This window comes from Wyeomyia smithii, chromosome 3 (assembly GCF_029784165.1).
Source record: "Wyeomyia smithii strain HCP4-BCI-WySm-NY-G18 chromosome 3, ASM2978416v1, whole genome shotgun sequence".
NCBI classification, from domain to species: Eukaryota; Metazoa; Arthropoda; class Insecta; order Diptera; family Culicidae; genus Wyeomyia; species Wyeomyia smithii.
In genome coordinates, this window is record NC_073696.1 from 712565 (window position 1) to 728516 (window position 15952).

Sequence of the window (15952 nt, forward strand, 5' to 3'; positions counted from 1 at the left end):
ACATGAATAGTAAACGTGTAAGAAGACCGATTGATGAGTTTTCGACCGTAGAACCATGCGATCAAGACTCGGCTGGTCTTTGATACCTAGAGAAGAGACTTCATTTTATATGTCGGTATTTTCAGTACTTCTCCTCTCGTACAACAATGAAGCTGCAGGGTTTGGCTAGATCCAAGTTCAACCTGTTGAAGAATCTACCCAATTCTGCAAAAAGATGCTTGTTGTTCCTGCTTTCGTTCCCACACTTTTTGACTACATGGCTCAATCCTTCAAGCGCTCATTCGAAGACCGCTTAATCTTGTTTTTGCGTTGTTTGTACGCGTGGAATGAGGACAGATTATGCGGAGTCTGCCCACAATAGAGGCACTATTCTCACAGCATCCACAGAATTTGCCACAGCGTTCTTTACTGCCGTATGATCGAACTGCTTACACTTGTGGCAGTCCAGTACTTGCGGTACAAACAAGCACAGGGGCAGACTTACCTTGTCCACGAGCAAATAGATCAATGAAGCAGTTCCGGCGAAAGTTACTACCTCTTTGCCGAGCAATACTGAGTTTAATTGCTTGCAATCCAGTCTCTACCGGCTGAAGGATTGAACCCCTAAGACGATCGGTTCCAGCCTTCAGCAGATCCCTGATGGTCAGACACCAGCGTAAAAGCTCACAAACAGCAATCTCGTTTGTTTCCTTGAGACTTGACACTAACCACGCAATTTTTAAGGCGAACTTTAGTGGTGTTAATCACGGCATGAAACCGTGCTAGATCCCTACAAATCTGCATTATGTTCAATATCTTTGATTTGGGTCCATGGTAGACAACCCAGGAGCCCGGACAGCCATCCGGGTTTAGCTTTGCTTGGTAGATGAGGTCTTGTAGTCTCCGAAATTGCAGGAGTCTTTTACTTTTTCGTTCACTCCCAACTGCGTTTATCCAGTTTAATCGGGCTTGCCTGCTTCAAGCTTTTCACAACTCGGAGCTTATTCGGTCTCACATTAGTAATTTTGGTTACATCCGTATATATCGAGTCGAGTTACTCGATTCGTCTTATGCAATCGAGTCAAGTTACTCGACTCGTTTTATGTAACTGAGTCGAGTTACTCGACTCGTGTACAGCGACTAACAATACAGAGTTGACAAGGCACTACTCACCATTGGTGTAAATGTTAAGGCGTGTTATTTACACCAACGATGAGCTGCTTGTCAACCTTGTAGTGAGCGGTCTCTATTTATGTTATCGAATCGAGTTACTCGACTCGTCTCATTTAATAGGAGAAATCGATGGAGGAACAAATCACGAAAGAAACGCAGTTTGATTCCAAGAGGATGAAGTCGCGGCTAGTAAAATTTGGTTCTCGAAGTGGAATCCTTTACAGCAGTTGCGACAATTTGCATCACGTAGTGCATACTTATCGATTTCGGAAACTTCATGCTTTTCTTTTTTTCATATTTTTCATGAGTTATAAACATAAACTTTGGCAGTTGTACAATACTTTGACAACTTTTTCAACTCTTTTATAAGAACGAAATTTGTTTACTCCGGTGAATTGTCATTGGCGATACCGGGAGGAGGATTGAGTTGTACATCTTTGGATCTTTGGTGAATAGAAAATAATTCGATTGAATTCATGATCTCAACATCATAAAAAATATAGGTTCAGTGTGATACTTGTTTGTAGAACGCGTATCAAATTTTGACCACCCACTTGCCTGGAAGCGTCCGCTCGATACCTGCACGAGCTCCGTACATTGAGTCGAACAACTTTTTTTTACCATTCACTAGACGCACTGTCGGAAGCAAACTGCTCGTACCTACTATTTTTTTTTCTTCATTTGAATTATTTTGCGTGCAACGACGATCGAGTGAGAGGCCGTCGACGATGGAAAATATTTTCGTGCAACTTCCTGTTCGGCTGACTTCACCAACACCGCCGTAGTCGCCGTCGTCGTCGTCGTCGTCGTCGCCGCCGTCGTACTCTTTTTAACGAACATCCGCGTACTATAGTGGAATAATTCACGCGCGCCTCCACACCAGATAATCCATCTCGAGCAGAAAACACAACGGAAAACAGGTGTGGTAGTATATTTAGAAATCGATCCAATTAAAAGTATCTTTTTAGTGTTCGCTCCCGCTCCGGAAAGTGCCGGGAATTACTTCTTACCGCTTATCCAGCCGTCATGTGGATGACGATGATGACGACAATTGCCTTACCGACCGTCCGCGTCGCTCTTCGACACAATCGCACGCATCTTCTAGTGTACAGTGCGATGTTAGTTTTGCACCGCAGCAGGCCGTTGCGATAGAAACTGAATGAAAATTTTGCACATCTTTTCCCTCCAGGCTTGCACTATATCACCGGTGGACAGCTCAACAGCCGAGCTGTCTCTCCCGTGCATATCCAATCCGCACACAATCCCCGGGGAGACGAAGAAACTTGTTTCACTTGACCGTTTGCGTGGTGGTCCTTTTGGTCAGAGCTGCGGTACTTGTAACGTTTCTGCGTTTGGTACACGGCCCAGGTTGAAAAATTGGTGAGATGAGATTTGTCAAACCGCGCTGCTGTTGCCATGGCTTAGGGTCGACATGCAGCGGTTTGCATCGGTCTAACGATGTGCATTGGTACTTGCTGAGAAAGTCAAGTTTCAAAAACGCATGAACTTTTGCTTGAACACAAGCAAACTGGATCCCTGGACGAACGCAACTGCGACCGAAAGTAAAAGTTGTACACTAATCTAGTGCTGCTGAAGGGCGGGGTAAGGCTGAAGGCAAAAAGAACATCATCACCGTGTTATACATAGATAATTAAATGACATTTCCGGTTCAAGCGGACTGTGAATTATATGAACAGTGAATGAACATCGTCCATCGACTCGCCATGCCGACCGACGACGACGCATCGTGGACTGCCTGGATCAAGTGTTGCGGTTGCATTTCGCATAATGGCCACTTCAAAAACCATGCCGACCGCTGCTTCTGCTTCTCTTCCCGCTGATCGTTGGCTTTGAAGACACGCACCGAATTTCAGCGACACTATACGGTAGAGAGAAGGATGCACCGAGCCGACGGACGATGTTATGCTCACGCAGGAATAAATTGCAATCAGCGCAATTTGGATTATTAAAGCGTTTAGACGTCATGCGGCGTGACCAATTCGATTAATCAACATTTCTGGCGGAAATTAGGTCGATCTAGTGTGCCGTGCGTGTGTGCGTAAAAAGGGGGTGGTGGTGTAAGGGGGATTTGATTGTAGCACCGCCTGTTTACTCCTTTTGCCGGACTGCTTTGATCGAGTCGACGTCTGTTCGAGTGTGCCAGACAGACTGGACACAGCTTGCAGTTCGGACAGATAATGTTGATTGAAAGCATCCTTTGGAAATAGGAAGCGCAGGAGACAAGCTATCACACTCAGGTCGATGATTCTATGTGATTATAGAGTAGTAACACTCGGTTCGAAATAGGTCTAGAATTTTTGTTGCTCTGCAACAGGAAGCAGAATGACAAATGACAGAATCATGGAACGCAGAATTATGCAAGGCAGAATTTTATGACCGTACACATAAAGCAGAACGTTCAATAAGGCGGACAAAGAATTAAAAACTGCATGAAAGACAGATTCGAAAAATACTACGAAATAAAATGATCATTCGATTAAGAGAATGTACATAACCTATCAACTAATCGTCGCGTGTTTGCCACTATAAACCATTTGACCTTGTTTATCCTTCTCGTGTAACTTTAGTGATATTTCTACAGAGCATTGAACTGGTAAAAAATTGTCCTTCATTTACAACACCATCAGCTTAGACTTCTTAACCCAAGCTTAGAATATTACGGGAATCATTTTCTTCGGCCGTTTATCCGAAGTTTGGTCGGAGCTGTCCGTTGAGCAGGCATTAGAGAAAGCAAATAATTGCGATTTTTGGTACGAATTTTATTTGCACAAATGAAATCCCTACCGAAAATAGCAAATATTTGCTTCGTCTAAAACCTGAACCAGAAATTTGATCTTGCAACATTACACTTATTTTAACTATCTAGGAATGAAGTAATACTTATATCTACTATGTTACCATGTTTGTTCTATATTTTCTCTATCAAACGGCATATAGACGGTTGGATTATGTAAGTAAACAGTTATGATCGTTTAAAATCTGATGTAATTTCCGTGGTGGTGCCATTTTTAGGGTACGAAAAAGTAAAATCTTATTTGTACGATCATGAGACATAAAACTTAAAAACAAGCATTTTTCTCACACCAATAAGTTATGCATTCAATCGGCTCCAGTCAATCATCTGCATCTGTCTGCCCCTCCTGTTCTCGGTTTGATCCGAATGATTGAGTGAACAAGAAAAGTGAAGACGAAACAAATAAATCTTGACCTGCTTCGATCAAACGCGTGCTTCGCCCTTCGCGTATATTTACACCCAAACAGGAACAACAAAGCGGTCTCTCTCTCTCTCGCACTCTCGATTGAGTACACACTTTCCAGCTCAAGCATCGATATTCTAAACAACGACGCTCCGAGCTGCCTTGCATCTTCGCAAACGGGTGAACCAGGAAGCTGCGGGGCCGTCAATCTATTGAAAACCCATCCTCTTCGCTAAGTCAAAAACATTCGCCCGATGAGCAACTTCAAAAACCACTAGCCACGACGCAGCAGAAATAAACTTAATTTATTGTTATAATCAATCTACTTAAGTAAATATATTTACCGCCAAGTGAAGGCACTCGCAGTCAGGTTAGTTGGGCAGGAAAGGAGAACAAAACCCGTGAGCCGTCAGTCTCCGTCTCAATTCCGCTGCATCCACGGCGGGCGGCAAAAAAGATTAAAGAGAAGAAAGGAGTCAGAAATAAATCCAGCATCACTAACACACACACACACATACTCACTCTCATGTAAGTCGTTCCATGTCCGCTCTGACCCCACATACCACCGCGTCGTTTGCTTCTGACTTTTGGTCGGGAAACAAACGCACCTACTTTGATGGACTGCTGCGTGACGCTCGCGATCGTTCAAAGAAAACAATAAATTTTGTCGTTGTTTTGTTTTCCGCCCCACCGACTGTTTTCCGCGCGCAGCAGCGAGCAAAGGAAAAAGTGCAAAACGTTGGAATGATGAATCGCAGAGTGGCGTCTCCGGTCTCTCTGGCTCCCGGCCGGCCGGCCAGCATGCAAATATTTCCGTGAGCCTAGTGATGTTTCAACTTCATTGCGAGCAAAATTATTTATTTCGTTTTTGAAGTTGTTGATGTTGCTGTTGGTTCGGTGTACGGGTTGCAGCAGTAGGCCAAGCGTTCAAGTGGAAATGCGCTGAATGTGCATCGCGAGCTAATGAATGAATGCGGGAAAAAAGAACGAACGGTGGCTTACTGTGATCGGCAGATTCTACTCCGAGTGGGAAATATGTTTAGCACTAACAACAACCGTGGTTCAGTTGGTTAATTAATTTGCCACTTTTACTCATTAAGTCAGCATCGATTATGCATAATTTATTGAATGCTATTTTTTTCCTTCGCTTATGCTCCGCTATCTAAATAAACACAATAAGTATGTATATCAGAGTGAACGTGAAGAAATAAAGGAAAACCCTGTACTCGAGACGGTTTTCCATCCATCGCATCGCACTATTCGACCACCGACCGATTGAAAATGCCACTAAATCAATGTAATGAAATATACTGGCTGAAAGAGATTTCAAAAAAAAAAAAAAAAAAAACAGCCCCCTAGTGATGCGGCAGTAACAAATAAATTGGGATTACACTGACAGAAACTCATTTGTTTGTAGTAGAATTGATCGCCTTCAGCATTATGTTTTTGAGGATGCAGTTTGAGTTGTATAAAAATTTGTGCAACTTTAAACAAAAAAAAAATATCTCTGATTGATCCTATATACTTTGGAATATAACACCTGATGTTGGATGATATTTTTCTCATCAACTCAAACGAAATAGAAATAAATAAGTTGAAAAAAAATTTTCATACACTGAATCATTAACATCCAAAATTATTCCATTTAGAATTTCTCATTTCAAAAATTTCATTCAACAACACAGAAACACGGAATTTCAGAAACCGAAAATTTGCATTCGTAAAATTAAATGAATTTTTTTTAACAAAAATTTAACATGTTTTGTCAAGCATATCTTTGAATTTTTATATCTAAACATTCTAAACTGCTGAGATCTACATTCAACATCCTAAAGATCTTAAATTCATACAATCATAGAATCCAAAAAACTGAACCCTTGGAATTCAACAATTCATGGAGTTTTATTATGATTTTTTAATTCTGAAATATCGATTAGATTCAAAAACACAAGCAATTCTGAATAGAGCAATTCATAAATCCCGTTGAAAAAAAATATCCTATATTCTTCCAATTATTAATTAGCGAAGCTCTGAAATTTCGAATCATATGAAAATGATCATGTGATGAAAATACGATCTAGAAAGCTAAATTTTCGCATATACATATACAGTAAAAGAATATAACGTATAAAATGTCATAATCAAACAATATAATTGAAAACAACAAAGCTCTAGCAGGTGAAAAAAGCCACAAAAAAGCCAAATTGATGCCCATACTTCACGAAGAAACTTTGTGGAAAAATCCGTAGATCCATTTATTGAATAAAGCCTGAGAGCGTTGACAATATTTTCCTAGATTTAGGATTAGATCTAGATTCCATCTCTGCCCCAGTATTTGACGTATTAAATTTAAATTTTCCTTTCTAAAAACATATTTCGATATGTTCCATCAATGCGTTACGATTCGCTTCCCGAAAAAGTTCTACCATCGTTTAGTCTTTGAGCTGGAAATAAAATTCGAATAATTGATACAAACGACGTTAATAAATCGCTACTGAATAATTGAAATTTAAAAACTCTTCTACTTAATTACGAAATATCTACCCCAGAAATTAATTTCGTAGAATTTTAATAATTCATTTCCTCCTTCCGCTCTAGGCACGATGAACGGCTCGGCATTTTCTGATGATGTTTTGTGTAGATCCAAACCATCAACATCAGCAGCAGCAGCAGCAGCAACAGCATACCATGCCTTACACCTATGGCAACGCCGCCAAACGGGAAGAAGAGCGTGCGTATATACGTAGAGCGCCCGAGTCAACTCTTTCGACATTCTGCTACAACTTGCTATAATGTTTCATTTGTTGCCTTCGAACCCCTTTCCCAATCCCTTCCTTTTTCCAGCCTCTCAATTCGAACGGCGGAAAATATTCGCTGCCGGTGTGCCTTCACCTTTCCAATATCACATCGTCGGTACCGAATGCACCGACGACGATGACAACAACGCGGGCCGGGAGAAAAACACATCCATTCTGGCCTACTGCGCGTACGGGCCGTGAGTGTTATAGGAGATGCGTTTCTATAGGGGTTTCTGGGGTAAAACGCACAACTTAACGAAAAATGCGTTTATTCTAGTTAAAGCTGAGAGTAAAAACCAATTTTATATGTTGATCAAAATATCAAAACCTTTATTTATTCGTTCCAACTCGCATCAGATACGAAAACATTATAGAAAATGCATAACACCCATTCTTTTAAGTGAGTGTAAAAATTTGGAAAAATCACCAATCGAGGCAAAACGCACCCTTGCTGGGGTAAAATGCACCGCCAGAAAGGGGCAAGAAGCACCATGCAAATGAGGTTAGAGGCACCCTATCAAAGAGGCAGAATGCACTACAATATTGGGGCGGTATGGCTCATTTTGTCATCTCATAAATAATGGCAAAAAAGACCGTTCAAAGTAGTAAGCGCAACTTTTAAGAAGCTGCGTTTTTTCCAAGAAATGCTTTAAATAATTATTACCAAATTTTTTATGTTATTATGCATATATATTTAATTCATATACAAGGTTCATAACAAGGTACAACAAAATCAATGAAACGACAATTTAGTAATTATTCATGGTTTCCATATTACTAACAAGTGTCACATCTGTCAAGTTTAGCAGCGCAGCTTGTATGAAACCATTTTTGACATTGCATACACTTCGACCATCCTTTGCCGTTGATTGAAACCGAAAAAGTAGTCCCACAAATAAAACATAAGATATCATCTATAGCATCAGCATCTTCAAGAGCCTTTGCCTTACGACCAGCGCGCTTGCGCCCTGTTCTCTGTATATTTTTAATGCCCTTCGAAGCAATAGTTTCGATAAATTTTTTGCGATGGGGTGTGGAAGTTAACTCAGCAGCATATTCTTTTCTCGAAGTAACTTTCTTGCGTCTTGTATCCACGCGTTTTTTCCAACTTTTTGGCCACTGAAGAAGGAGAAATTGTAAAACTATCCAGTTTTGGTGTATTTCGACTGGCGTTATGATCCCAACGCTTTTTTTTTTTTGGTCCGGCGACTATTTGCCTCACCAGCTGATCCAGGTAACTGTTTTTGTTTAATAGTTCGTTTACGTTTTACTTTGTCAATTGTCCCAATGGTATCTGTCTGAACTGGTAGAATGTTTTCCTGTCCATCCGTAGGACCAAACTGCATTTCGTTGTTTACTAGAGCTTTTTCATCGTTGTGAACGGCAATTAGCAGCGAGTTAGTAGCTTGCGCTAGTTTCAAATTAACATTGCCGTTGACGTCAGTAATACTGAAACAGCGATTTGAAATTTGATCCACTTGATCTAAATTCGAGGTCATAGAAGAGAGTTTCGAAACTGGGCCTATGATGACTTCTCCGATGCTCTGGATAACATAATACTCATTTGCATCAATCTGGTCAATGGTTTGGCTATCATTTAGCACACCAATGTTACAGTCATCTGCGTTGATTTCACTCACTGCTGGAATATCAACAGCTTCAACGTCAGCAGCTTGCCAGTTCAGTGGCTCCTTTGTGCCCTGAGAGTTTTTTTTTCATTATCAACGTCAACGAATCCGCTACAGCAAAGTCACTGTCGTTGAATACTGAAGGATTAAATGGATATATTCCAGTAGCACGAAATCCATTTTGGGCAGATGACATGCTCGCTGATTTGACAAAGGCGTGATTTACTAGTTCACAGACGTTGTAAGCAGTGATTGTTTTTCCTAAAATTCTAATAATAATATAACAGTTATGTTTCTACTTCTGTATTGTCAATTTACTAACCTGGGTTTTTCTTCAAGAAATTTCCATTCGCTGTGGCGTAATGTGATTTCAACGGGCCCATCAAGGCGACATCCAATGGTTGAACCTTATGTGATGTATGAGGTGGAATTGAAATAATTCGAACAAAGTTCTTTTTTGTCTTTTCCAACATCTGCAAATTTCTTGTGTGAGTAGAGTGGCCATCGAGTAAAACTGGCGAATCAACAGATGGTCGAGTATGAGATAAAAAGTGGTCGAACCAGCTGGAACAGGTAGTCAATGTACTCCAACCACTAGGATTACAAGTAAACACTGATCCTTCAGGGGCCCGACCTTGAGAGCACCATTCATTCTGTGCCTAGCGAAGATGAACATTGGTGGTAAATATGCTCCAGATGCAGACATGGCCAGTACCACCGTAGTGTTTACACCTCTTTCGCTGGATGAAATGGCTCCCACTTGATGTTGCCCTTTTTTTGCTAAAACTTTTGGTAGCTTAGTCTGAACCTACAAAAAAAAAAAACTATGTAATTATCGTCATTTGAAAGTCAAGCACTATATATCACATACCGTGGAAAATCCCGTTTCATCCATGTTCCAAATTCTTTGGGGTGGGTATTGATGGTCGGCGCAGATCCCCTCAAGAAGATCAAAATATTTGCGCACACTGTGTCGATTGAATCCTGTGGCTCTTGCCAAAGAAGTATTTTCCGCAGACCGTAAAGAAAGATTTGGATGGCGTTTTAGAAAGCATTTTAACCAGTCATAACCTGCTAACTTTTCCGACTGACTGAACGGATGTGAAATCTGGTTCATTTCGGCCAATTCAAATGCCAAACTTCTAACATCTCTTTGGGTCAATCCGTAATAACACTCACTCATGCTAACAATACGATTGACTAGATGCCGCTCCTGCTCGTCGGTAAACACTGATTTGAAACTTCCCAAACGTGGAAGCGAAGATAAATTGTTGGATTTTTTCAAGTAGCGGATGAGCGTTTTCTTCGGAATTCCGTACACCCGAGCGGCATGATTTTTGGAAATACCGTTTTTGGTTGCCTCTAGCGCCGATCGTAGCTGTTCAACAGTCCAAGACCGCCGATTGGACCTCCGGACATAGTAGCGGACCATTGCTGGAAACAAGATGAAATGTAAGCAAAAAGTTTGTTTACAGAGTCCTTTTGCCCCGAGCAAAAGGAAGCGTTATGCCCCGAACAAAACAACAGAATGTTTTTGGTTACATAATGGTAATGCTCATTGAAACTTACCGATATTTTATGCGAAAGATGTTGATCGACGTTTATTCGATGTAATAACACTTGCCGTTGGTGAAAAACAACAATTCAATAGCTTCAAAACACTTAAATCAGCAGAGCAAAAAAATAGTCCGCATACAGCGAAAACTTGTTTTTGTGTTAATTTACATTTTCTGACATTGCAGTGCTGCCAAATTGACAGGGTGACTATAGAAAACATAAATTCAAATAATAGAATTATGATTTTGTTATTAAAATGTTTCTCCATTGTAAATCAGAGCAGGTGCATCTTGCCTCAACGGTGCTTATTACCCCAGGTACCCCTACACAACCTTTTCCGCACTTCAACGTTACGGCAGTGAACCGGTTAACTGTGCGATGATTGCGACGAAACGAAATGCTGTGCTGTGGCTCGCTGGATGAAGAGAGAGTGTGTGTGTGAGGGGGTGAGATAAAACGAGGTGGGTTTTCCACTCATTCGTTGGCATGGCAGTCGTTTTTTCGGTGTGGCGAACAACCTGCAAGTTGTGAGTCGTTAGACTTTTCGACGACCGTAAATTTCTACTGGCAGTATAGCGGTCTGCCTACCCAACAGTCAGGAGTTGAGTCGATTTTTTTAATATCATTTTAATATTGTCGTTTCGATTGCCGTGTTTTGGTTTCGTTTTGATGAATAATTTACGGTGATAAAATTTGAAGTGTTAAATTATTAATCGTTTCAACTGGTCGTTTTACAAGATTTTTTTCTCAAGGATGAAGGGTTGACGAGTGAGGCGAGTGTGCGACAGGTTCTGTTGAAGATAAATTATTTAGTTTAAATACGAACGCAAGCAGGCGATCCGGAAAGAGCACAATTCTCGACTCATTTGCGAAAACTTCCGCGACGCAGCAGGCCGAGTACAACCCACTTGACGAGGAAACCAAGCGAAATGCGTGATGGCGGAAAGTCGAAGAAAGAACCGCACAAAGTATGCACAAGCGAATAAGTTTAAAAACCTGAACAATTTAATATCGCTTGCAACTTAATTAAAAATAATTTTCCTTTTTCCATGTGAAAATAATTAGAGAAGGAGAAAAGTTACTTGAGCGATAAAATGTCCTTGAGTGAGTGAGCACTGCCTCCCCTATTTGCTGGTAAATGCAGGGAAATATTAGAAGAGCTGCTGCTGCGCCTTTTACACCGCCTGCTTCGTTTCGTTTCGTTTCGTTGCAACACTTGAAGGACTCTTCGGATGCGCGCTTCGCTCGCTTACTCCCGTGCAAAGTGTCCTTCGAAAAGAGCCAGCTCTGCACCGTCCGGATACGAAAAAAAAAAAAAAGAATAAACGGCAGCAGACCGATTATGCAGACATACACACACAAATACAAACTCACATGGCAAGTGCCTTTACCCTTAGCGTCTATTTGATGCCCCCTATATATGAGGGCGGAAGTGGGAAGGATGCTCTAAAAGCTACAATTAATTGCACTACAAAAATGAGCATATTTGCATGGAGTTAACTCATTAGCAGGAGATTAGATGGGGCTAGGCTTCCGAGGGATAAATGTGAACATTTTATAATTGGATGACCAGCTGATTGAGAGAGAACTGGCTTGTGGTCGATTACCATGCGTTTCCATTGTAGGCTCTTGGCTTCTGTTGATGGCAGCAGGCGGGGCAAAAAGGAAGCGTCGATTTTTGGGCATCGCAATTTATGGCAGAAGAGAGGCATTGGTGCGGAACATAAATCACTTCCTGGTGAATCTGGGGAAGAATTAGGAATCTAAAAGTTTGAAAACAATCGCAATATTATATTTTTCGTTAGTTTCAATCTTCCCGAATTAGCTAGTGGTGGACGCAAAGTCTTCTTTCTGGCGAATCTGGGGAAGAATTAGGAATCTAAAAGTTCGAAAACAATCGCAATATTATATTTTTTATAGCTTCAAGCTTCTCGAATTATTGTTATTGGTGGACTTAAAGTAAATTATTTATTAAATAAGGAAATTAATCTAGGTGCTTTAAGGGGAAACGGCGCTGAAACCAAAACTTTTTTTTTCTTTTGTTGTACTTTTTTCAACTTCTTTACTATAATACAATAATGCAAACAGTAATCTGCTTACATTTTGTTAACCATGGAATTGATAACTTTTCACAATACTTTTCAAGTGACTGGGTTTATGTTGATTCTTTCCAAAACAATAAGGTTTAAAACTAGAGTTTTGGATTTTTTTTTCAACTGCTGTCAAAAAAGGTAACGGGTGACAACTAAAATGTAGTATGTTTTTCGTACTGCTGTCAACAAAGTTGAAGATTATATCTGATCTGAGTACGATAACTAGCCTACTGATTGGACACTGTTTAGTTCAGAGGCATTCCATGGAAAATAAATAAAAATAAATATTTTTTTAGGATGTCCTTTCCGATTTCGCTGAAACTTTGCATAGTTGTTCCCAATTGATATTGTCGCTGCAGCACTACTCTGCAATTCGCTGGTGAGTCCAGTGACGCGAAGATTTCCAGCGATGTCATTTTGTATGATTATTTCTGGTAGGCAAAATGTTGACGTTTATAGTCCCCTGATTGTACTAATCAGGGGACTATAAACGTCAACATTTTGCCTACCAATCATCAATTCATCACGACGTCAATATTGCATTTCAAATGATTACAAAACCTATCGTATTCATTGAAAGTGCACATTGTACTGAAAACAAATGTTGAGTTCTTGTTTTTTCCAACTAAAACGATATTTATTCGAGAATAAGTTTACCAACAATTTGGAACGTTCACTCTATTTCACTAGTTTTAGTGCAAACCAACCAAAAAGTGGGTACCAGAAACGCTGGTTCCAGAATCAATGAGTGGTAGATGAAAAATGTATGGAGTTTGACAGCCACAAGAGCTCCCTGAGTACAATGCAGTTTTAATGTTCTTTGATTAAATTGACATAGTTTTGCGACTAGAAACCATCAAAACTATTAGAAAATATTACAGTGGCATATTTCGGGACATTTTATGCTGAATCAAAGACTACATTATATTAATATACTACGAAATTCGCTGGGAAATCCTTGTCAGACGAGCGACTCGTCGCTTCCGATTTTTTTCTGCATGCACAATAAAGAGGTCATTCTACACTATCAGTTTTTCATGTAGACTCACGACTGCTATTTCAGTTGGGCCTATCCAAAAATGTGACTGATGAATGAAATATTTTGAATCAGAAAAACGACTTGTTTGATTGAAATGGTGTCTTGAGCAAAGTTGTAGGTAATAAAATTGCGATTCTAAAAAAAATATACACCGTGAAAATATTTTTTTTCTTCTGGGCAAACATTCCAAATTGTCACGAAATTTAAAATATCTTAAAAGTACTTTTTTTAAAAATCGAATTATTTTAATTGAAGAAGACAATATGTACTACTATTTGTCAAAATTAAGTGATGGTAAAATGAAAAACAATAAAGTTATGTACGTTTGAATATTTTATCATTTTCACTCAGAACTTATTTTTGAAATTTTTTTTCCGTTGTTGTTATAAATTATCGCAAAGAGCATGATACAAATTGAACACGCTGTTTTTGTGGTAGAATTAACTATTTAATCGAATATACTTGCCATGCTATCATACCTACCTATATTATTTCCCAGCCAAATAGCCCGACGCGATTTGACCCCGCAATCTCCCGAGTTTAACCCCCAAATCCGCAAACCCGGAGATTGCGGGTTCAAGTCCCTTCGAGATGCGGAAAATTTTTAAAATCTGTATCATAATTTTCATTTCGCTTATTTTTCGCTTTCCTTACTGCACACATTGTCTGCTTAATAAACTTTAACTTATTACTTGGAGAACAATTAACGAAAAATTTTCCTTCGTGTAACAAATCTATAACTTTACAAGTAATAAAATTCTTACCCTTACTGTCATGTAATTTGCACATGTTGCAAGATCACGAGTATCTAATAATAACCGTTACAACTACTTGCAAAACTTTTACTCACTACTTGAAAAGGCAATTCAAAAATTATCCTCATTCCCAGTCGATTTAGAACACACACTGTCGTGACCTTAATGGATTAGATCGATTCATCAATACAAACACAGTAGATGATGTCTCGCTTACACATACAACGCGGCTCTTGCTTGTATGTTCCCCTGCAAAAATGCATACAAGCGCGTAACTTTATTACTTTTTGGTTATTGGCATCTTAGCAGAAGCAACAACTACATAAAACAGTTTTGAAGTGAATAAATAAGTGGTTATTAACGACCTTTCCATGGTTAAAAGTATTAGAAGCAGTTGCGGAAACTATCGGATAATAATATCCAAAACTTGAAAGCGATACAGTATTCCAAGTCATCGCATTAACAGAAAAAAACACCCAAAAAAATTCTGAGTGAAAATGACAAAATATTCAAACGTCCATAACTGTTTTGTTTTTCATTTTATTACCATCACCAAATTTAGACAGATGGTAATAAATATTTTCGTCTTCAATGTGTAAAAAAAATAGTTTTTAAAAAGAGGTACTTTTCAAGATGTTTCAGATTTTGTTACAAGTTGGAATATTTGTCTCAGAAAAAAAATAATTTTTCTACAGTGTATATATTTTTTTCGAATCGCAATTTTATTACCTACAACTTTGCTCAAGACACCATTTCAATCAAACAAGTCGTTTTTCTGATTCAAAATATTTCATTCATCAGTCACTTTTTTGGATAGGCCCAACTGAAACAGCAGTCGTGAGTCTACATGAAGAACTGATAGTATAGAATGACCTCTTTATCGATTTGCGAAGTAGCGTGGACTTGCTCTATGTATTTTTGGAAAATGTGTTCTCACGCCTAACGAGATATGGTTTGCTGAGCTAATGAAGGTACGAAACTTTATCAAAGAACTTTTCTTCTAAAGTGATGAAAAGGTGATGTTAAGGTGAAACCTCATTGAATCCAAAAATGGCCGACTTCGAGTCACTACTTCGAATTTTTAAAAGCACAAGACTCGGAAATACTCATTGCGTTCTCTATAAAAATTCTATTTTATGTTTGCTTCACCACAGCAAACATAAAATAGTATTTTCACAGGGAACGCATTAACTGTTTCCGAGTCTTGTGCTTTCGAAAATTCGAAGTGGTGACTCGAAGTCGGCCATTTTTGGATTCAATGAGGTTTCACCTTAATATGAATTGAAGTATTAGCAACTACGTAAAGAAGCTGTTGCTAAGGTTACTTACCTCACCTAGCAGGCTAGAACCGGGGGGGCTCGTGCTGTATCAAGAAGTCGTCTCCATTCCACTCGGTTTTGGGCTGTGTCGCACCATGCTAAAAGGTGCCTTATCACTTGTAGGTCACTGTCAATCTGACTAAGCCATCGTGCACGCTGTGCTTTTAACCGGGTTGTCGTCAGGCATCCTTGCGACGTGTACGGCCCATCGCAATCTGTTAACTTTAACCAGATGTGCAATGAGAGTCTTTCCTAGCAGCGCGTGCAGCTCATGGCTCATGCGTCTACGCCATTTTCCGTCTTCAGTCTGTACTCCACCGTAGATAGATCGCAGCACCTTCCGTTCGAAAACTCCAAGGGCCCCGATGTCCTCTGAGAGCAGTGTTGTCGTCT

General features: G+C 39.8%; 1 protein-coding gene across 3 annotated transcripts; it reads right to left on the reverse strand.

The window, feature by feature from the left end:
* Positions 1–8005: 8005 nt before the first annotated feature.
* On the reverse strand, positions 8006–10696 carry LOC129726748 (uncharacterized). 3 transcript variants are annotated; one of them, XR_008728404.1, is made up of 4 exons: positions 10366–10696; positions 9668–10230; positions 9119–9604; positions 8006–9057 (listed from the first exon to the last, which is right to left on the reverse strand). XR_008728404.1 is itself a non-coding variant. In XM_055683801.1 (3 exons), the coding sequence occupies exons 2-3, from the start codon at positions 10226–10228 to the stop codon at positions 9374–9376; spliced, it is 792 nt and encodes a 263-aa protein (XP_055539776.1). In that variant the 5' UTR covers positions 10229–10230; positions 10366–10696; the 3' UTR covers positions 9118–9373. The 3 variants fall into 3 exon arrangements, 1 of the variants encoding a protein (XP_055539776.1); XR_008728405.1 differs by having other exon boundaries at positions 8006–9065; XM_055683801.1 differs by lacking the exon at positions 8006–9057 and having other exon boundaries at positions 9118–9604.
* Positions 10697–15952: the final 5256 nt, after the last annotated feature.